Source organism: Amphiura filiformis, chromosome 14 (assembly GCF_039555335.1).
Source record: "Amphiura filiformis chromosome 14, Afil_fr2py, whole genome shotgun sequence".
Taxonomy (NCBI): Eukaryota; Metazoa; Echinodermata; class Ophiuroidea; order Amphilepidida; family Amphiuridae; genus Amphiura; species Amphiura filiformis.
Window position 1 is genome coordinate 4445585 of NC_092641.1, and position 24193 is coordinate 4469777.

The 24193-nt window shown below is 35.3% G+C and overlaps 1 protein-coding gene across 1 annotated transcript in view; it reads left to right on the top strand.

Moving 5' to 3' along the window:
• Positions 1 to 24193, top strand: part of LOC140170553 (cyclic GMP-binding protein C-like) — a 111418-nt gene that overhangs the window by 41428 nt on the left and 45797 nt on the right. The window contains exons 8-12 of the mRNA XM_072193901.1: positions 3534 to 3728; positions 4122 to 4277; positions 7582 to 7708; positions 9465 to 9640; positions 13682 to 13759. Coding sequence (XP_072050002.1) covers positions 3534 to 3728; positions 4122 to 4277; positions 7582 to 7708; positions 9465 to 9640; positions 13682 to 13759 — 732 coding nt within the window. The remainder of the gene's footprint in view (positions 1 to 3533; positions 3729 to 4121; positions 4278 to 7581; positions 7709 to 9464; positions 9641 to 13681; positions 13760 to 24193) is intronic.

Here is a 24193-nt window from a genome sequence, read left to right on the forward strand (position 1 = left end):
TTTGTTGTTGGGATTCTCAGGTCCAGCGTTAGGATTGATGTCTCCAGACACCAAAAGTTCAAGGCGAAAAGTACATGAAGAGTTATCATAGTAGGATACCAGGCATTTCAGATATTTCAGATGATGAAGTTGATGGTTTGGACTAGGTAAAGTTGTTGTTAAACTTGTCCATAGACTTTTGTTTATCATGAAAGTTTCCAAAGGTGACTCCTCATCACACAATGGTGGAACAGGGATGAGAAGGAGGATAAACAGGATGATGAGCTCCATTTTGTTTTTTCCATAAAGTTATTCATCCATTATAAAAATGATATTTGGTATACACATACATTTGTATTTTTCATGTATCGCCCAGGCCTATTAGGCCTAGTGGTATATAACCTTCGTATGCAAAAAAGTGCTCCAATCTCTAGTTAAATGCCATGAATGTAAACATTGATATTTGCAATACATGTTTTAACTGCATGAAGCGTAAAAGATCAATGATTTTCAGACACCCTGTATGATGACTGTTTCGCTGTTTTTGCTTCAACCTAGGACTATATTTGGAGATTCGTATCTGTAGCACGATCAGATCAGATTAAGATTGATTTAGGGTTAGTGTTCCCATTTAGGATTGTTGATTAGGGTCAGGTTCGTATTAGGATTAGGGTTTTATAGGGCTAGGCTCGTGGATAGGGATAGAGATATGGTTAGGTCAGAGGCCCGGGTCCGAGGATTAGATATGGGATAGAGTTATAGATCAAGTTAGGGTTCCGGCTAGAGTTGGGATAGAGTAAGGCCAAACAGGATGCTGTAGAGGCCCATTGACAACATGTACACAAAGACTAGGTTTTATTTTACACGTGACTATAGGCCTTACGTGCACCTTAAAGCTTAAGCAAAATGCCTAACCTAGGCCTATACTCTATTTACTCGTATACATGTACGATATTTAGGGCAATTAAATCACCAATAAAATGTGAATGTGGGTCTAATTAACAAAGTGGCATGTCGATATGATCATCAACATTGATTTTTCATCATCATTGATCTTTCTATATGTATACCCAGGCAAGCGAAGGTTGTTGAATTTAGAAGGCCTGAAATCACAGAAACCAGCCGTAAACTTAATACTAATGCCACAACCCCCACCCATAACCCGTAACTACCTCAACGGGTTCTAAAACTATACCTTAGTAGTCGAAGATGATGTACGTTTTTGTACCAGGGCAAATAGTTAAATATTGAGAAATGTAAGCAAAAATAGCTAAAAAAGCCTGCATGACGAATATCAGATCCATAGAATTCAGTGTTTCTATAGGTTCAACACCACTACACTGTTATTTTCCGTTAAACGAAATCCTTAAACAACTTTATGCAATCGTAAGCAACGGGTTCACTACATAACGTGGTAACCCGTTTATTTGTTAAAAGTTGTAACTCTCTTCACGGTTTAAGACACCTATAAATCAATGGTTGGTTATATTTGTAACTTTTGACATATTAATTATACAGCGACATTCGGGGTTAGTCATCCGTAAACTAACCCCGTAAACAACTTAGTTGTTTACAAAAATTAAGCAAATTATTGTTTACATATATTTATTTTTATTCAGTTATTGTTTACTGATTTAATGGATTATGTTGGCACCATGGAATTGGGTTTAAGTTTCCTTCTTTCTTTTTTTCATTCTTGAAAAACAATCCAATTGTGTTGACATCAAATTAGCTGCCAGGCAATGATCACAAATTTGCTTAATAGATATCCACTGCTAACGACTGATTTCCTTCGGCATGTCTTCCGTCCCATGTACACCGGGCATGTACACAAAGAGGTCCATACATATGAAATTTAATAAACATTATAAAGCAAGACACTCATTTGGGAAGACTCAGAACAAAACAAACAAAGAAACAAACAAACAAACAAACAAACAAACAAAAAAACAAGACAGATCCCGTCCCGTATATCCACGTGTATCCATGCAGAGAAATGTCTCTGTATTCGTTGCACATTATGCTTCAACACTATACACAATCATGCATCGATCGCGTATCGAATGCCCGGGGAGGGGGGGGCACTCAACTTAAATTTTGGTAGGGGTGTGCGGCGCGGAGCGCCGAACTTTGGGAACTGATAACTGATTTTCGGGCAAAATAGGGGCTTGAAGAACTGAAATTTGAGCCAAATTATAGGCTGTTGAGCTAAAAATTTCTAAATTATTTCCAAATTTGAGCTTAAAGAGCTACAATTGTCAGAGTTTGAGGCTCAAAGAACTGGAGCAGATCCAAATGTGGGGCTTAAGGAACTGCCGGAGAGCCTGAAAAAGGGACCCTTGAGCGCCGCACATACCCGTACCACCTTAACATGTGAGTGCCCCCACCCCGGGATCGAATGCCGTGTACCGTGTATGACTTTACACTGCACGAACTTAGCTGACAGATTCGAACCAAGTTCGATCTGTACAACATCCAAAACCTCTCTATAATCGCCTGTCATGTAACTCGGTATTATCCTGGGCTTCCTGGCTATACATCTGAATAACGTAGAAGGAAATTGAAGTTTTATGATCATTGCTCGACAGCCCCCACGCAATGCCTTGTCGATGTCGTGTCCACCATTTTATTGACTCTTTAATCAATATTCGATTAAAATAAGGGTTGCACGAACTTTATTGCCGAAATAAAACAGACTTTGCTTAAACGCATGTTATTTCTTTAATCAAACATGCTGATTAAAACATTTACTTCGCAAATATCAATAGCCCCTGATTAGCGCTAAGAAAATACGAGTAAAATATGCTATAAAGCAAACAATCGTAATCAGGGCAAAAATGTTGAAAAATTTTCTCCTAAACAGCGTTTTCTTAATATCGGCGATAAGAGTGTAATTATGTATAACACGGGTTTCAATGGGAAAATGGCTAATTTCGGGTGGAATTTTCTCATATTCAGAACTCTCACAGTGAAATGCCACTAATATTAGGTGAAACTATATGATTTAGATGCCAAATGATCAAAACCTCAACATAGGTTGACCTGAGACTTTTCTTGTTTTAATGCACTGAACCGTTAAACACCTTAAATATTGAAGTTACAATATGGTAGGGCGAATATTCACTAAAAACCGAAGCCGTGCGTATAAATGTTGGTACTATTACAACAAAAATGTCATATAATGAGAGAAAATATACCATTTTGAAGTACTTTTTTGGCTATGTCAATTTCAGCGATTTGAAAGCAGTCTTTTTTAGATGCCATGCAAACAAATAGTTACTCGTCGTATTTCCATGTATCGCCCGGGCCTATTACTGGTATATAACCAGAAGGGTCAATTATTATATTGTAATGGCACCCTCTCACTGTGCTCTTGGCTGGTCAATCTATTCTGACTGAAAGTGGGCCAAACGTTTCCCATATGTTTCCAATTCCGTATCTAAGCCATATTCACGGGTTAGCGGCAAAGCTAAAAGCATCTGGCTATTTCTTGGACTGACGGCAGATTAATTATAAGTCTTGTGTAATGTCATTCATGTTTAAATTGTATACAGGCGAAAGCGTTAGCAGCTAAATGTGACATTACAGATGAGTCACAGTTTACCACCATGCTGGGTCTGTATCATGATCTGGGAACTATCATCTGGTTTGAAGACGATAAGATCTTGAGGAATACTGTCATCCTGGACCCACAGTGGCTCATTGATGTGTTCAAGGCAGTTATTACAGTTTCACCTGATCAAGATCGGGCAAGTCGAGTCATTATGTTATGTATTAAATATCTAGCTAATTATTTCGCTGTACTGTAACATAGTTTAAATATTCCCCTAAATGTGGTCAGACACATACGACTTTTCAGTAATAAGGGGAGGGGGGGGGGAAATAGTTTCATGGATACCCCTGGGTATTCGTAACAATTCAAGATAACTTATAATGCGCCAATAAAAAGCATAGAAAAGAGACCGTAGGGGCCCGTAAATAGCAAAGAAAACCTATTGGCCTGTAAAAAGTATGTGGGGTGAGGTCGCATGTGGTTTTTGACGTCATCAATCTGGTCGCTCATGCGTAATAGGGAAGTGAATGCAAAGACTTTTATTTCATTACCTTTAAGAATGCTAATCGAAACTTAAATAACTTTACAGGATCCGGAGTTCTGCGACAAGTGGCAGGAACTACAAAACAAAGGCATTTTGAGAAATGAACTCATAGATCATATGTTGAAGGATTGGATTGGCATTAAAGAGCAACTACTGGAGTTGATGGAAAAGTTCGACTTGCTTTTTAGGAGACCTGCACATGTAAGCACAGCTCTTTTTCGAATCGGAGCATGTTAAATGTTTGACCCTTGTATAAACACATTAAGGGTCATATATTCAAAATTACGCTTGGTAACCCCATTTATTGATTCACCAAGTCCAAATTTGCAGCTTGTACTAAAAAATCCCTTATGAAAGCAAAAACTTCCAATGCTAAAAGCCATATGGAGTGTGCAATGATATTTCGACTTCATTTCTTTTATTATTAATCTTTTCTTCTCAAAGTTTTGCCACTTCCTAGATCGTGACTCCTGGGCACGTGCCCACTGGGCCCTGCGGTAAATTTGGCATAGCTGGTATTAAATGTGTTTGGCGCAAGAGAGCTTTACAGGGACAAATACGCGTGCAGCGTGCGAAAAATTTGCCATTCCAATGCTAAAATGGACAACATTGAGCCCAATTGTGTCCTAAAATCGTGCCAAAGGATTTGCGCAATACAACTTTGGGTCAATGTTATCCCGGTATTTCAAGCCAACTCACGAGTTTAGTGCTTTTTCAGGCATCAGGGGAGCTACCATATCATAGCACTCATATGTTTGATTTACAAATTGTTTTACATTATTCAACAAACAAGAAATTCTCTTCTCCTATCTTTTGAAGTCAAATGAAATATCATTTTAAAGTTTATGATATATATTTTCTAAACACGAAATAAAACAAAATTGATCGGGCACTGACTTTACGAGCGTTTGGTGGTGGACAGTCACATAATATAGTATGGGTATTCTGATAGTGCTTTTTAATTTACCAACTGAAAGTCTTTCTACGTCGCGTCGTTTACGTCTTTACGTACTTTGCGTATTCGTAACGCATTCATAGGCGCTCATTAGCTCTTTGCTATGTCCAAAAGGTTTTTTTTTTTTTTTTTAGTTTTTAACTCAATTTTTGACCGATTTCAACATTATAGGTTATATTACTGTTATAGGTTTTGTTATGTTAGCTTCTGGTAATATAATCTTTCTTCTCGTGTATGTTTCCTTATTTTTATATCACACACACCCACACAACATTTTCCGAATGGGAGTATCTGCACTCAATCCTCCCTCTGCTCCTGCGGTCAAGATAACCCTAAATAATCATGACCCTACTAAGTTCCTAAATAACGCATGATATATTCAAAACTTGCAGAAGCCAGGGGAAAGGTATACTAAATAATGCTCATTTTATAGCAATTTCTGATAATTATTTAAGGCCCCGGAACCAAATTTGTTCGATCTTGGGATCGACCATTTCTGTTCATTATCCTGGTAGACTACCTTCTGAAGAATGTCCTGGATTTTGCTGATGAGATTGCCCGGTTGGAATCTTCCATAGCCCGGGCCCAGTCACAGCTTACCAGGACTGCAACTGCAGCAGCAGATCTAGGCCTTGTCATCAGCACACCTAAGACAAAATATATTACTGCAAATTGTAACGACCCTCCAGCACTTGAAGTCTATGGTAGTACCATCAACCATGTCACAGACTTCAAGTACTTGGGTTCCAAGGTGGGCTCTAGTGTTGGAGACCTAAAAAGAAGAAAAGCACTAACCTGGGCAGCTTTCTGGAAACTGGATCGCCCTTGGAGAAGCCCATCCCTGCCAATCGAAACAAAACTTAAGTTGTTTGAGACAACTTGTGTTACTGTCTTTCTGTACAGACGTGAGTAATTACTAAGGACAAAAACAAGATCAATGCCTTTGCAACATCTTGCTACAGAATCATGTTAAACATCAAACGTGTGGATCGGATTCCAAATGAAACAATCTACAATCTGACCAACACCACCCCACTGGTTGCCAGAGTCAAGATTCATCAACTGAAATTTCTCGGCCATATACTGCGTCTTGAAGATAACGAGCCTGTGAAAGAATATGCCCTTTATATTCCACCACATGGGAATAGGAAACCGGGACGGCCACGCACACTGTACTTACAGTATGTCCAGCACCTCCTGGGAGATTCTGAAGGGATGCTGCAGCCAAACAAAATTGTTTCGCTTGCCTAAGATCGCAATAGTTGGAGAAAGTCCGCAGCCGACTGATGATGATGATGGATCGACCGTCGATGCTCCTTCGATGCTTATTATTAATGAACTAACGACTAATTAATGAGAATTAATGCTAAATTTAGATTGGTCAATATTAATACATACTAAGATCCATATGTTATTACAATTAACATAGTCAATTAATTGATTTCATGAATAATAAGGATTGACCAAGCATCGATTGTAGATCGAAAGATCGAACTCATTTGTTTCTATTGCCTAACTAAAGGTGCTATCAGGATCGTGTTATGTGTGTTATGTTTTAAATAAGACTCCGATCAAATGTAAAATCTGCAAGTTTACTTTAACTAAGTTTAAAGTACAAGGTGTCCCATAAAAAGGTTACATGTAGAAAATTAACCGCATTTTGCGATGGTACAACAAAACAATGTTATTTTTTCAGATATTATTTATTGATCCTTCTTGTAACTGTTTGCAAAGTTTCAATTCCGTATCTTAAAGACAACTTAACTTATGAACGCAAGATGACAGGGGTGTCAAGAGGGGCTAACCATCAAAATATCGCACAACGAAAGTTGAACACACACACACCTTTGTTTTTAGATTTTTTCTTTATTACTTTTTATGTTTCTCTTATTTTTCATTGTTGAACTTATTGAACAAAAGAAACATACTGAAAAATAAAATATTGTACACTGAAAATAAATCAATTTTAGAACTTCTTGACTCTTGTGGTTACAAATAAAGGAAGGTGGTCATTAGCAGTTCTGCACGCTGTATCCCATGTCATCAACATGAATAACAATCTTTTGCATTTAGGCCTTGTTTGGATTTTGCTGACTTGAAATCTCTGCTGTTTGTTTTTACATTTCTAACTGAACTCTTGAAATAAAAATGGACAAGTTTTATTCTTTAGGCCTATTTATTAGAAGAAAATACTGCATCTGCCATGCTATGGCTGGGCCTAAGTGCCTCGCCAAATGCACGGTGGCTGTGACGGTGGTATAATGAACCTCGTGTTGCATTATGTCATGCAAAGAGCTTGCTCAGGAATGCGTGGAATGCGGGTTAAGTACGTAGGTTGTGAACTTGACATTCACAGGGGTACTAGTAGAGGGAACATAGATTATGTCATGAAAAGGATATTTATATTTGTTAACTTTAACTTAGATTATTTTCAAAAATCTACATGTAACTTTTTTTTGGGACACCCGGGTAAGATGATCTGTTAGCACTTTGTAGTAAATGCCTAATATTTCGCACAAACTACTATAGAGTTTTATTTTGTATTCACAGGATGAGAAAACAGCAGAGAAAGACCCGGGCTATTGCGTGCCTGCATGTCTACACCCAAGGGAGTTGAAAGGACATGAAGATATAACCGATGGCAAATTCTACGTAGAGTTTGACCAGTTTCTACCAGGTAAATACTGATGTTGTGTTTATCTGATTGCTTTAATGACTGTAACAAAAATATACAAGTGCAATTTTATCTTTCAGAAAAAAAGTGGTCATGGCAACAATATTATATAGAGTGATATAAGTGTTACGAGTCGTACTGACTCATAGTCAAAATTACCTTTTACCCAAATTCACACGATTGCACAACATAAACAAACTGTTTGATTAAGCTAACAAAATCTAAGGCTTTAATTGAAAGTAAAATATGATTGGTACAATATAGTGACAAAATGCACATACAATCCCCAGTTAACACCAAGCAATGCACTATGATTGAGCAATACATGGGAATCCCCTATAATATTAATAACTCTGATTGAATTGGTTTACTGTAACCAACCGGTTTTCCCCTAAAACATGTCATAACACACAAACTCTTGGTTTTCCCCTTTCTCTTATCTTTCACGAAATAAAGTAAATTAAAATACTCAGGGCACATCACATAAGTAATAGGCCTATATTAGCTAACAGAAAAACTTTCCTTGGTCTCTTTACTTCTTTTGGCTAAAAGGCTATGCCACATTACCTGAATCGTCCCAAACCCAGCTCAGCCACTCTGACATTTACCGCATATCATCATGATCAAGCTTGCATATTTTTTCAGAAAAAAATAAAAAGGGCCAGGCCGTATGAAACAGGGTGTCACTGAATGAACTATATCGTCGGAAACTTAATTGTTTGGGTATTTGAAGGCCACAACATAACTAAATAAAAGGAATAATTCAGCTATTACATACTTTTGGAATTTTGACACTTGACCACACCGTTCGTGAAATATAATAATTTTAGGAAACTCCCCCATTTCCAAGCCTTTCCACGGATTCAAATATCTATCGATGACTTGTATTCGAAGTACTAATCACTGCTCATCATCAGCGCATGAGGCGTCTATAGATATTTGACTCCATGGAACGGGCTGCAATGAGGTAGTTCGTAAAAATTCTTTTATTTCAAAAACGGAGTAGTCAATTGTCAAAATTCAAAAAGTACGTGATAGCTTATACAATCCTCAACCACATCGGATATTTAGTTATTTTTCTTTCAGGGACACCCTGTATGCAGCGGAGTCGGTAATATCTTGGCTAAAAGAATGACTTTACTAAGCTTCTTTCCTAGTTCTCTTTCAAACGTTATGCCCGATATACTTAATCACCCGAGTTTGGCCACCTTTTGAATCTTTTTCTTTCAACAAATTGACATCATTGTATAAATAATGTGATATTTATTTCAAATTTATAAATTAAAATACCACTTTTTAAAAACAAATAACCACCAACCATAGGGTTCATGATGTTTTAGGACTACTTTACAGACTAGGCCATATCTTCACCGATTTAAAAAAAACAAAGCTTAAGTCAAATTTCCTTGACGACAGAGCAAGAATGAATACAATCAATAAGTAACGTGTTTCCTAACTCTATTTTCTAACATGTACATTTTGTGTTACAACCTGTATATCTTAATGTGCAAAAACAGCAGAGCAACACTTAATAAACACTTCAACACTTAATAAATACTTGTTTGTACAGTGGAGGTATAGGGGTGTTGATTTATATAAACTAACACACGTAAAAATATTATGAAGATGTTTATGTTTTTTTTTAAACAAGAGAGAGCTATATAAACAGCAAACTTTGCCATTATTAACTTTAGGATTTCAAATGTTATTATGCTATAACATTAGGTTTCTAAACTGTTGATTGCTGTTATTTTCATAGATGGTTTCTTTCATCGTGTACTTGTACACTTTGCCCGTTGGTCATCTCAACACACAGGTGTAGCCCCCGCACTGCTCTACCGCTTTTGTAAATCTGTCGTAGGCCGTGCGAACAATAGGCATTGGTGCTCTCTGCAGATGATTCAAAGTAGTAAACATAACAGTGCATGCATCAAGGTATGTCTTAATTAAACGTGAAACTATAATAGTATAGGCTATATAGATAAATATATAATTATGTCGTAAGAATCAAACAAGTTAGGTTGCTCACAGTGCTAAATTGAATCATGTGTGGATCACGACGTTTCGGGTTTAAAATCCTTTAACAAGTGAAGATGGATTTTCCACCTATCACAAACATATATGTATATCAATATACATACAGACCGCAAAACAATTTTTTACCTCTGTTTATCCTAAGCGAAGACAGATATAGCATAACTAGCAGCTAATAATGATCTTTTTTATCGCTATAATTTGTGAGAAATATGCAAAAATAGGCACAAAATTAGGCAGGGGTGTAGTACCCCCTTAAGGCATTGAGCGTATGATTTGGCCGGCGAATTCCCCAGATTTGAATCCCATCGAGTATCTGCGAGATCAACTGCAGCCTGTGGATCCCAGGTTTGATGAGCACATACTGCAGTTACTGTTCATTTTTCTATACATAATACACAGTACTCTCACCATTGACGCGTGACCTCTACAAACAGTCATGTTATAGGTATATGGGCATTGCCTAGTTAACGTCACTGTGTGAAAAATAACCGGCAAATATTTAAAGTACTCTCTGAAATTCTAGAAAATATAGTTTTGTAATATGTCCTAAACACAGATAGCACCAAAAATAATGCAGACATTATTTCCAATGCTGGTTAACAATATGCAGACTATTGTCTCATTTCGGAAACAAAGGCTCACACAGTATTGTTACCTTGCGTTTGCTTTATAATCGTTCACCCAACTGAAACTATAATACCAGCTCATTGCAATATCGCACAGGTAAAACAGAAACATGTGTAGTGTGGATTTAACCAGAGAAGATCTGATTTAACATATATAGTTGAGCTGTTTTCAATGAGTCATATCTTGGTTTAATAGCATTTAATGGGGTTTAAGGTCGTGGTGAATTCTACTGCAGACAAAACTGCATCATTGCACCGATCTTGTCGACCACTGAACACCATCGTGTGACTCGCCTTGTCAACACTATGCAAGATCGATGCAGTCAAATCTAGAGCAAAGCTGGGAAACATGCGCTATTTTAAGCTCAATAACACTATGTTGCACTATTTAGCAGCTCTAAAAGTGGACGATTCCTCATTCAATATGAGCCAAGATATGCATTAAAGCACTTGTTGGGTTCAAATTGTTAGTCAGTGTTGGAATGATACGCCTGATGACTAGTATATTGTGATCAAAATAAGGTCAAATGTACACGGCCGTTCGCCGCCTATGCGTGATGTCTACTTTTATCTAGAGCGCCCTCAGTTTTGACTTAAGGAGTCTTATTTGGTTTAAGTGGTGTTGGGCGATACAAAGAGTTATAATTTAAAACTACCGATACCAATTAGCACACAAAAGTATAGCGGTACTGTTGACTCAAAAATTCCCATACCGCCCAACCCTACATAGTTACCGAATGTAATCGGTCGCCGATAATGGCGACGAAATGTCCTTTCGAAGTTGAAAATAGCCCATTTTGATCACTAGAATAGACCCACAAAAACACTCCCAATTATATTTTATTAATTTTTCAAGTAAACCAGAAGCTTTAGATAAAAATGCTATCCAAGAGTTACCGTTCACACTCCTTAGATGCTTGATAATAGACAACTTCTGTCCGTACACCATCGCTAAATTCACTGCGCAAAATGCGAATCATACCGTACGGTATAGCGTATTTTAGTCAGAATATTGGAACATAAAAACAGTTAATAATCATACTCGCTTTATTTACAAGTAAAACAGATGCTAATGATAATAATTTGTGCGAGCATAACAGTGTCACAGTCCATATACTTTGCAGAAATGATATGACATGTACTGATAATACACGCACTATTATATACTACTGTACTACAGTACATGTACATGTAAACTCTACATAGAAACCCAAAAGTATAACATGTAGTGTGTGTGCGCCGACTGAAATCATTGTGAGTTGCAATTTTGTTGTCAAACCCTTACGAAGCATTAATTTGGTTCGTGTGAGATACGTAACGATACGCTATGACTTTTCGCTTGTTTTTACCAATCTCGATAAATTCTCCATTTTTTATATTTTGTCCTTCCGTAGTTCTTTAGTTCTTTACGATGCCGAAATAGTGTATCGGTATGTTCTGATATCATCGTCGCACTCTTCCGAAGAACCAATTTGGTCCGATTTACAAATGTAACGCTACGCGATGAGTTTTAGCTTGTTTCAACCAGCTACGTAACTAAATGCTCTACGGGCCAAAATTGCCGATAAAATTCTACATTACATAATTATTATAATTTTATGTACCGGGTTCCGTAGCAATTTACGGGTTCCGTAGCAATTTACGGGTTCCGTAGCAATTTACGGGTTCCGTAGCAATTTACGGTTCCGTAGCAATTTACGCGCGTTCCGTAGCAATTTACGGGTTCCGTAGCAATTTACGGGTTCCGTAGCAATTTACGGGTTCCGTAGCAATTTACGGGTTCCGTAGCAATTTACGGGTTCCGTAGCAATTTACGGGTTCCGTAGCAATTTACGGGTTCCGTAGCAATTTACGGGTTCCGTAGCAATTTACGCGTTCCTTAGCAATTTACGCGTTCCGTAGCAATTTACGCGTTCCTTAGCAATTTACGCGTTCCTTAGCAATTTACGCGTTCCGTAGCAATTTACGCGTTCCGTAGCAATTTACGGGTTCCGTAGCAATTTACGGGTTCCGTAGCAATTTACGGGTTCCGTAGCAATTTACGCGTTCCTTAGCAATTTACGGGTTCCGTAGCAATTTACGGGTTCCGTAGCAATTTACGGGTTCCGTAGCAATTTACGGGTTCCGTAGCAATTTACGGGTTCCGTAGCAATTTACGGGTTCCGTAGCAATTTACGGGTTCCGTAGCAATTTACGGTTCCGTAGCAATTTACGGGTTCCGTAGCAATTTACGGGTTCCGTAGCAATTTACGGGTTCCGTAGCAATTTACGGGTTCCGTAGCAATTTACGGTTCCGTAGCAATTTACGCGTTCCGTAGCAATTTACGCGTTCCGTAGCAATTTACGCGTTCCTTAGCAATTTACGCGTTCCTTAGCAATTTACGCGTTCCGTAGCAATTTACGCGTTCCGTAGCAATTTACGGGTTCCGTAGCAATTTACGGGTTCCGTAGCAATTTACGGGTTCCGTAGCAATTTACGCGTTCCTTAGCAATTTACGGGTTCCGTAGCAATTTACGGGTTCCGTAGCAATTTACGGGTTCCGTAGCAATTTACGGGTTCCGTAGCAATTTACGGGTTCCGTAGCAATTTACGGGTTCCGTAGCAATTTACGGGTTCCGTAGCAATTTACGGGTTCCGTAGCAATTTACGGGTTCCGTAGCAATTTACGGGTTCCGTAGCAATTTAATGGTTCCGTAGCAATTTACGGGTTCCGTAGTAATTTACGGGTTCCGTAGTAATATACGGGTTCTGTACAGTCACAGTTTATGTTTTGGTGAAAAAAGACCGAATTTTTCCACCCGTCTACATTCGGGCCACTGACCAGGTCTTCAAGAATCGGACTTTCACTTTGGAATAGATTCAATTAAACTTACATTAATTGCTTTAGCTTAGAGACAAAATCATTGTTAAATTGAAGGTATTGGACACTTTAACTATTATATAACCATGATCTAATGGGATTTTAAGGAAGCTAAAACTTAACTTTCAGTAAGCTTAAAACTTAACTTTCAGTAAGCTTAAAAACTTAACTTTCAGTAAGCTTAAAACTTAACTTTCAGTAAGCTTAAAGCGTAATAATTATGTATTACGTGTCCATATCTTCAACGTACTCATCAGTAACGGTGGGCATTCGCTGTGTAGGCGTCTGACACGCCACAAACGTATATACGAGACTAATAGTTTACCCCCTCAGTTTTCGTTGTTTTCGATAAAAGTAGACGTTAAAAACGGCCGTGTGTAAAGGGGAACTTACTTTTTTTGAAGTGTTTATATTATTATAATTAAAAGTAATGTCACATTTATGCCATCCAGGTTACAATGAAGAAAGTAGCCAAGTATGGAGAGGAGTCAGGAAGTACTGATAAACCAGAAGCAGATGTATGTACAAGGGTGAGTAATTTTAATTAGCGTCTACAGATTAGGAGCCCTCAAAGTACCGTCTTCAGACAGTTGTTATTTCTGTGCTGCATCAAGGATTATTCTATAAAGCTCGATGCAAGGCATCAGAAAAATGGCCCATGCCAGATTCTCACGATGTGGCTTGTGTATGGTACACTGGATTTATTAGAAGCAAATGAGGTAATACCTGTTTAGCCGTCGTCTCGGGCACTCTTTTGTGAGGCTCGAAAGCCTTATAACGCCCATATAATTTCATCAATAGTTGACTTAGAGAGAGAGAGAGAGAGAGAGAGAGAGAGAGAGAGAGAGAGAGAGAGAGAGAGAGAGAGAGAGAGAGAGAGAGAGAGAGAGAGAGAGAGAGAGAGAGAGAGAGAGAGAGAGAGAGAGAGAGAGAGAGAGAGAGAGAGAGAGAGAGATTTAATGCGTATTGCAAGTAATTTGTTCCAGGGTGGTGATCCCTCTGTGTCAATGTAGTTCTCTAGGAAGGAGTCGATGCCGTTTTTATTGCAGTTGGTACACTTGGCATGCACTACGTTTACTGGCAATCTATTCCAAACGTTAACGACCCTTTGGGCACGGTTGTTTGATTCCATGTAAAGATGAGTCATTTTAAAGAATGAACAATGATGGCGCTATGTATCTAAAGTCTTGTTTGCATCTTTACTAGGGGTAGACACTTGTAAAATGATAATAGATAAAATGATAAAATGATAAACAGACGAACAAAAAAAACCTTTTCATCATGAAATGTAAGGTATAACTCATATTATTTGCCTAATTTAGATTTAAAATATAATGTAAAACGCACACAAAATGTATATGTTATAGAATTAAAATTACCACAAAAAAGCAGAAAAAGATGAATAATTTGATATAGAAACGAAAATCTATGTTAAAAATTGCTACACAATAATTTATATGTGTATTATACAGTTTATTAGTGTGATAGCTGTTGGTATTATTCATGTCTAGAATTGAACATTATAATAATGTTTTGTTAGAAAAATAGTAGTATAGTAGTAGCGTGGGTCGACCCTTGACCTCCGACCTATGACCCCTTAAAACAGAAAAAAAAACTAAAATTTAAAATACAACACTGATTCCAGAATGCAATAAAAAAAAAAAGTTGCAAATCCTCCAAAAGTGTCTTTTAGTGTGGGTCGACTTATGACATTTGACCTATGACCTCTTAAAACAGAAATAATTAAAAAAATTCTAAATTCAACACTGATACCAGAATGCAATAAAAAAAGTTGCAAATCTTCCAAAATGTGTGTTTTTACCGCTTCTGTTTTTACTCCCCTTCATATTGTTTTAAAACTGAAAACGGGGCAACAAAAACTTGAAATATAAGGTTATTTTGTATACTTATGACTTTACAAATGCATTAAATGTAATTATACAACAGCTCTGTTTTTTTGAGATACTATGTATTTCATTTTAGTTTTTGGTTTAAATTGTAAATAGACACACTACACAGTATATTGATTTGATCAGATAAAACCTAAAAATAATTTCTTTATCGCTTCAACCTATAAACAAAGTCCATAAATGCAACGCGCCATAACTCTATGTATTTAAACTTTGTATATTAGTTATGTAAATATTCAAGCAGCATGAGACATAAAACTCAATGAATTATGGTATAGTAAAAATATAAAATTGGCAAATTTCCAACATTACCTCCAATGGGTTATGAGCTTTTTGCAGTTTGTCTCTAAAAAATATCTACTTTTTTAAAAATTAGTTGCTTTAAAAAAATGTTAGTAAATATATACATGACTAAACATGTGTTTCTTTAACAAATTAAAAGTCTTAAATTAAGACTTTGTATTGATTGGTTAAAGCTTTGTTTATATTAAGGGCTATTGAATTTTTAAGACAGGTTGCAAAAAAAATACACAGTACTGTAATTAAACATGTGTTTCTTTAACAAATTAAAAGTCTTAAATTAAGACTTTGTGGTGATTGGTTAAAGCTTTGTTTATATTAAAGGGCTACTGAATTTTTTGCATTGCAAGGTTAAACAGAAGTTATTTTTAGTACAACACCACAGCATATACCTAATACACTAATATTACCAGTATAGAAACTTTGAAACAATGTAAGTAAATATTTAAGGTTCAAAGATTGTGCTAACTATCCAAATGAAACTAATGCACTTATTTACATACCCATTGGCTCTACTGTAATTAAAACATGTGTTCCTTTAACAAACTAAAAGTCTTAATTTAAGACTTTGTGGTAATTGGTTAATGCATTGTTTATATTAAAGGGCCACTGAGGTTTAATGGCTTAATTTAAGCCAGCTGAAGGTTAGGCCGAATAAAAAAATTAACATGTTTAGTGTCCAGGTTTTAATATATATACAGTTGTATTAAAATGATTAGAAACTAAAAGTCTTAATTTAAGACAGGTCTAAACATGTTTTTTTTTACTTGACCTTACCTTAACCTTTGTTTATTACACACATTTTTGCATAATCCCATGTAGTAGAGTAATCTGGATGTCCAGGATTATCATCGACTTTCCAAATTCCATCACTTTCCTTGAATATTATTGCGCAATGGCCTATTTTGTTAGCTGATGTCTTAAACAATAGCATATATTTTGCGTCTGGTAAATTGGCACAAGCTGCTTGAAGATCCAATGGATTGCAGTTCTGTGAGTTAAATTCTTGAACAATTGTGCACAGTGTTTTAATTAATTCATAGTCAGTTAAATTGCTTAGATCATTGTCATAAATATCCAATATATAGTACACATTTAAGTCTGGTTCCGAATTGTGGTATTTTTTAAAACAAGAAATAAAACAGCTTGGATCACTTGTTGGTGGCTCTTCCCAGTAGTTCTGCTCTTCTAAGGATAAGTTATCTAACTGTTCTTTCAAAGTAGATATGCTTTGCCACAATTTGTAAACAGGTAAATTTGAGTTTAAAATGGTGCGAAATTTTCCCAGTGAATTGAAGAGTTGTAAATTACGATTAATGTTGTGTTTTGGAATGTTTGGAAATAATTCACAGAGTTGACTTACTGTATTCGATTTTTTTAGTATGTTTAAGAAATAACCTTGATGAAAAGATGCGCGAATCTGCAATGTATTTGCTTGAAGTTCAAAGTTGTACAGAAGATTAATTTTTTTCTTTTATAGAAGTACAGCCTTGTAGTAAGACAACCGATGGGCTAGGCTGTTTTGGTTGTATAGAAGCCTTTAACTCTTCCAAATAAATAACTCCAGAAGGTTTTCGCTGACGTTTACTTTTTTCTGTGTTTGAAGATGATGCAGATGATCGCTTTCGCTTGCTGGAAGATGCTTGTTCTGACGATTGATTGATCTTGCTTCCACTGGGTTGGTCCTTTTGTAAAATAGATGAAGTATTTCCAGAGAGTACAAAGTTTAAACCTTCAACAGCTTCTTGAAGTTTTGTAGATTCCTTTTGCAATGTTTCTGTACTGACTGTATCAGAACTTAAAACGTTTCCAACTTCAGCTGACGTTTTCTGAACTTGTTTGTACAGAATTTTTATATTCTGTTTTTTTAAGTATTCGTCCGTCTTTTGTAGGCCTATATTCCGTAGTTGTTAAATTTTTAACATGAATGCCTACTTGACTTACAACCTCATTACATTTGCTTAAAACATAAGATTCATCTTTTACACCTTGGCGTGATGCCATTTTACTAATTTTACTGGCAAGTAATTTTGCAAATAAATCATCATACCAACATTTAATTAGCAAGTCTTCTAAACTAATTTCAAGATCTTCTAGCACGCGATTAAGTTCGCTATTATTGCAAGACTGCTTGATTAAATATGTATTTCCTGTTCTCAATAATTCAAACATAATTTTGTTGTTTTCCTTTTGACGAACAACACGTAAATTCTTACAGTCTATGTTAATAGGGAAAATATTTTGTACAGTTTGTGTCATTGTTTTTATATTAAATTGGTTTCTTTAATATGTTTTTTTTTTAAATCACTTAAGACAAATAAATGCCTATAATTTTTTATCATGCTGTTTCCTTTTCCAACAAAAGATATAAAAGTAGACATTAACTCTTATTTTGTTTTGTATGTCAAGTGGCATTGCTTCCCATTTTTTAAGAATGGTTTGTATTACATCAGTTAAAAAATTATTTGCATTTTGATTTATATCCATTTGTATATTTTATAGTATTATATTTTTCCAAATCATGCGACGGATTTCTATGCGTAATTTTCTTTCTGGCGTATCCAGCAAATATGCTGCGTACAACCAAAATGTAATTATCATATTTATATTAAAACAAACATATTTTTTAAGCAATTAAAGGCTTAAAAAAATTAGATATAATATATGGAAGATGCTGTAAATATTCAGGTTAAAAAGTTTATGAGCTTTCATAACATTACTGAAAACATAAGCCAATCATTTGCATTAGACGATACTAACAGACTATTTGTCCAGTACAACAATGAATGGTTTCCGCTTAACAAAGTTAAAAATTCTAGTAATTTGTATTCCAAATCTAGTTTGCAAAACCATGGTGTTGGATTCATGCGTGCTTTAAACCTTAAACCACCAGAACAGCCTACTTTATATCACCCTCCAACAATGGCTGATTTAAGAAATGAGATGACGCAAGATTATATTTTAGATCAGCTTGTTTATCAAGGGGGTCTTTCCACTCCCTTAAAACCAATCAAAAGAGCTATGACAACTAAAACATTAGAATTTAAGCAAACAGCTTTTACAATTGGACATTTTTTAAAAGGTTATGAAATGGATGTGCCTGATGGGCAAAATAATGAAAAAGACCCACTTACATTTTTGCAAAATGTTAAACCACAAATTCAAAATATATTATCACAAGAAGTTAAAACCTCAGGTTCGTTAAAATGTCAGTTAGGCTTTAGAATAATGATGTCTAAATATAATTACGGTGAAATAATATATGATACTCCAACATTTTATCATGAGCAAATTCCTATTATAAATGAAAATGAAATAAACATGGATACTGTTTTTGCTAGCATTTTAGAAAAAATTGAGAAGTGGGTCAAAAATGGTTCAAATTGGGTTATTGAACGTGTTGAAAATTTGTGGATCAATATTGCAAATTACCAACCTCTTCGCGGTGGTTCATATATTGATTTACCACCAGCTTTAAAAAATAAACACGCAATTATTAATGTAAAGAACAAAGACGACAACTGTTTACGCTGGTCTCTTCGTACCGCGTTATTTCCTGCACAAGATCATTCTGACCGACCTGTAAAATACCCTACTGAAGACAGCTTAAAATTGACGCACCAACACCTATTAGCCAAATACATCTTGTAGAAAAAATGAATAATCTTGCAATTAATGTTTTTGGTTGGAAAGGATGTGTAATAGTACATCAGTTAAGTAAACAACCTTCTCATATTCCCCGTACTAATTTGATGATTATTGAGCAAAATGAAAAGCATGGCATTCGTACACACTACACTTGGATAAAAGATTTGAATCGTCTTTTATATGACCAAACTAAATATCAACATCGAAAATACTTTTGTGAACGATGTCTTCATGGTTATACACGTGCAGATCTTTTAGAAGATCATAAACCCGAATGTGAAGGAAATGGAGAGAGGGCGTTTCGAATTGAAATGCCAAAACCTGAAAAATCAATATTATAATTTGAAAACTGGCACAAGCAAATGAAAGCACCATTTGTAATATATGCTGATTTTGAATCTATTATTAATAAAATTGAAGGTCCTGCATTAAATCCTGACAAAAGCAGCACTCAAAAAACACAAATACATGTGCCATGCGGTTTCACTTATATCGTTGTACGATCTGATGGACAAACGTGGGAACCAATTTCATACAGAGGACCTAATGCAGCTGAAGTATTTTTGCAATGTCTTGGGCAAACAGAAAATGAAATAAAGGAATTTTTTAAAACCCAACTTCCTATAAACATGACTAAAGAAGACTGGAATAATTTTAATCATTCAACTCATTGTTATATTTGCAAAAACCGTATGACAATAAAACAAAATAAAAAACCCAAAAAACCTTACTTGTATAAGGTACGAGATCACTGTCATCTGACAGGCAAGTTTCGCGAGTGCAGCACACTATGCGTGTAATTTAAAATTAGGATTCAAACCAGAAACAACTTTTATTCCAGTTGTGTTTCACAATCTTAAAGGATATGACGCCCATTTAATCATGCAGGCCATAAGCAAAGTAAATGGCAACATTCGAATTATTCCTCAGAATTTAGAGCGTTATATATCATTTTCATTACGTCAGCTACGCTTTATTGACAGTGCCCAGTTTCTTCTTGCAGCACTTGATAAATTAGTCAAAGCAAACAAACCAGAAGACTTTCACATTACAACCAAATTTGAACCTGATCAAACAAAACGCGCACTGCTTCTTAGAAAAGGAATTTACCCCTATGAATACATGGATAGTTGGGAGCGTTTTCAAGAAACACAACTGCCAGCTATTGATGATTTTTATAGTTCACTAACAAATGAAAGTGTTTCTGCAAATGACTATGAGCATGCTCAGAATGTATGGCGAACTTTTGGATGTCAGACGCTAGCCGATTACCATGATCTTTATCTTAGGACAGATGTGTTTCTTTTAGCTGACGTGTTTGAGAATTTTAGAACAACATGTCTCAGACAATACGAGTTAGATCCTGCACATTATTTCACATCTCCAGGTTTAAGCTGGGATGCATTACTCAAGAAAACTGAAATTCAGCTAGAATTGCTAACAGACTATGATATGCATTTGTTTATTGAGAAAGGTTTAAGAGGAGGAATTAGTATGGTTTCAAAGCGTATTGCAAGAGCAAATAATATACTTACTCCAAATTTTAATCCCAATGAAAAACAAGTCATATAATGTACTTGGATGCAAATAATCTTTATGGGTGGGCGATGAGTCAATCTTTGCCCATAGGAAAGTTTGAATGGATGCAACTTCAAAACTGGGCACAAGTTCAAGAGATAATAAATCATCCTCCAAATGCTGATAAAGGATATATTTTAGAAGTCGATTTTGAATATCCACCTGAAATACACGACATGCATAACGATTATCCTCTGGCCCCAGAAAGTTTAGAAGTTCAACATGAATGGTTATCTCCTTATCAGAAGAATTTGTTAGACAATCAAAAATTAACAAAGATTAAAAAACTTGTGCCCAATCTAAGAAACAAAACAAAATACATCGTACACTACAGAAACTTACAATTATACTTATCATTAGGAATGAAATTAACATATGTACATAGAGTGTTGCAATTTGACCAAAAACCATGGATGGAACCTTACATCCGAATGAACACTGAACTAAGAAAGCAAGCAACAAATGACTTTGAAAAAGATTTATATAAATTAATGAACAACTCTGTGTTTGGCAAAACAATGGAAAACTTACGCAAACGCGTTGATGTTAAACTAGTGCGCTCATCTGAGGAAACAAAGCTAAGAAAATTAATTGCACAACCATCATTTGCAAGACAAAAAATATTTGACAATGATTTAGCAGCACTGCACATGTATAAAAGTAAATTGTATCTTAATCGACCTGTATACGTAGGCATGTCTATTCTTGACTTAAGCAAATTATTAATGTATGATTTCTACTACAATGAAATGAAAAAACAGTATGGCAATAGAGTAAATTTACTTTACACCGACACTGATTCATTGTTAATGCACATACAAACTGAAGATGTGTACAATAGTACAGGAGCAGCAACCTCAAAAAAATGACTTCGTTCACCCTCCACTACATACAAGGTTTGACACCATAGGTAGTTAGTATGGACCCTCTAGATCACTGCTAGGTAGGTAGTGGACTCAAATTGTGGTATCACTTTTTTTTTTTTTACAGGTCATTTTATGTGTGGACGTATAATCGCATAAAATCACCAAAAATAGGACAAAATTAAGGGGTAGTGGTAGATATAAACGCTCATAACTCAACTTTAACTCATAATAATGAATTTATTTTGGTATGAATATGTAGCTAATTGATTGTTCTAACTGCCTAGTATTATTTGAAAGCAAACCTAGGTTTCATTTGATCATGATTGGAAGTGGCCAGTCCATACACTAGTGAAAAATCAGATTTTTCACAACGATGCGCAGGGTGGGTGTTTTTGTGACATTGGCTTCAAATTTTACTATTGTGCCAATTTCTATTTTCAAAATTAATTAAGTTTCCTTTTTTAAATTTTGTTTTTAATATCAAGCATATCTAGGCAAACTCTGATGTTCTGGTTCAAATATTTATGTATGTGCATGTTTGCTTGCATGTTGGTTTGTGTTGTGTGGGTTTGGGGTAGGTGTGGGGGGGTATGTGTGGTGGGTACGGGGTGTGTATAGGGTTCAGGGTTGGGGTGTTTTACATGTTTTAATATGTCACTCGGCTGAACTATATAAGTTCTATTAACAAAATTTGTTTGTTAAGTTGCCATTCATGTAATATTTTGAATATTTATATGTGTGGGGTGAGATCAACCGCTGTTTGTCAGGAAAATAGACTGAAAATGTAAAAAAAATAGTTACTTTTCCACATGTAGCAGCGTGTGTAACAATATTAAGGGGTAGGGGAAATATAAACAATCATAACTGAACTTCAACTCATGATAATGAATTCATTTTGGAATTAATATGTAGCTAATTGATTGTTCAAACGTGTTAGTATTATTTTAAAGCAAAGCAAACATTAATTGTCAGGTAGATAGCCATAAAATGTGAGAAAAGGTTACTTTCTATGTATAACCATGTCAAATATGGCATTATTAAGGGTAGGGAAATAAAACCACCATAACTCAACCTTTACTCATAATAATGAATTCATTTTGGTATCAACATGTAGCTAATTGATTGGTCTTTCCAGTATTATTTTTAACAGAAAAACCATAAGATAGACATAAAATATGATAAAAATGTTAATTTTCCAATGTGTAACAGCGTAAAATTTGACAATATTAAAGGTTAGGGGACGTACAAACCAACGTAACTCGACATTTATTCATTATAATTCATTCATTTTGGCATTAATATATAGCTATTTGGTTGTTGTAATCTTTTAAAGCAAAATAACCATTAATTGTTAGCTGGAAAGACATAAAATGTTAAAAAAATGTCAATTTTTCATGTGTAGTACCGTAAAATATGACAATATTAAGATGTAGGGGACATTCAAATCACCAAAACTCAAGTTTTACTGATGAAAATGAATTCATTTTGGTAACAATATGTAGTTAATTGTTAGTTCTAACTTTCTAGTATTATTTAAAAGCAATTAAACCATTAGTTGTGAGGTAGATAGACATAAAATGTACGAACATGTTAATATTCAATGTCTAACAGCGTAAAATATGACAATATTAAGGGGTAAGGGACATACAAATCACCAAAACACAGGTTTCACTGACGAAAATGAATTCCATTTTGGTATCAATATGTAGCTATTTGATTGTTCTCATTTTCTGGCATTATTTTAAAAACAATTAAACCATTAGTTATCAGGTAGTTAAACATACAATATGAGAAAAATGTTAATATTCAATGTCTAACAGCGTAAAATATGACAATATTAAGGGGTAGGGGACATACAAATCACCAAAACTCAAGTTTTACTGATGAAAATGAATTCATCTTGGTATCAATATGTAGCTATTTGATAGTTCTAACCTTGTAGTATTATTTTAAAAGCAATTAAGCTATTAGTTGTCCGTTAGATAGACATAAAATGTATGAAAATGTTAATATTCAATGTCTAACAGCGTAAAATATGACAATATTAAGGGGTAAGGGGACATACAAATCACCCAAACTCAAGTTTTACTGATGAAAATGAATTCATTTTGGTATCAATATGTAGCTATTTGATAGTTCTAACTTTCTAGTATTATTTTAAAAGCAATTAAGCCATTAGTTGTCCGGTAGATAGACATAAAATGCATGAAAATGTTAATATTCAATGTCTAACAGCGTAAAATACGACAATTATTAAGGGGTAAGGGGACATACAAATCACCAAAACTCAAGTTTTACTGATGAAAATGAATTAATTTTGGTATCAATATGTAGCTATTTGATAGTTCTAACTTTCTAGTATTATTTTAAAAGCAACTTAAAATTCATTAGTTGTCCGGTAGATAGACATAAAATGTATGAAAATGTAAATATTCAATGTCTAACAGCGTAAAATATGACAATATTAAGGGGTAAGGGGACATACAAATCACCCAAACTCAAGTTTTACTGATGAAAATGAATTCATTTTGGTATCAATATGTAGCTATTTGATAGTTCTAACCTTCTAGTATTATTTTAAAAGCAATTAAGCCATTAGTTTTCCGGTAGATAGACATAAAATGTATGAAAATGTTAATATTCAATGTCTAATAGCGTAAAA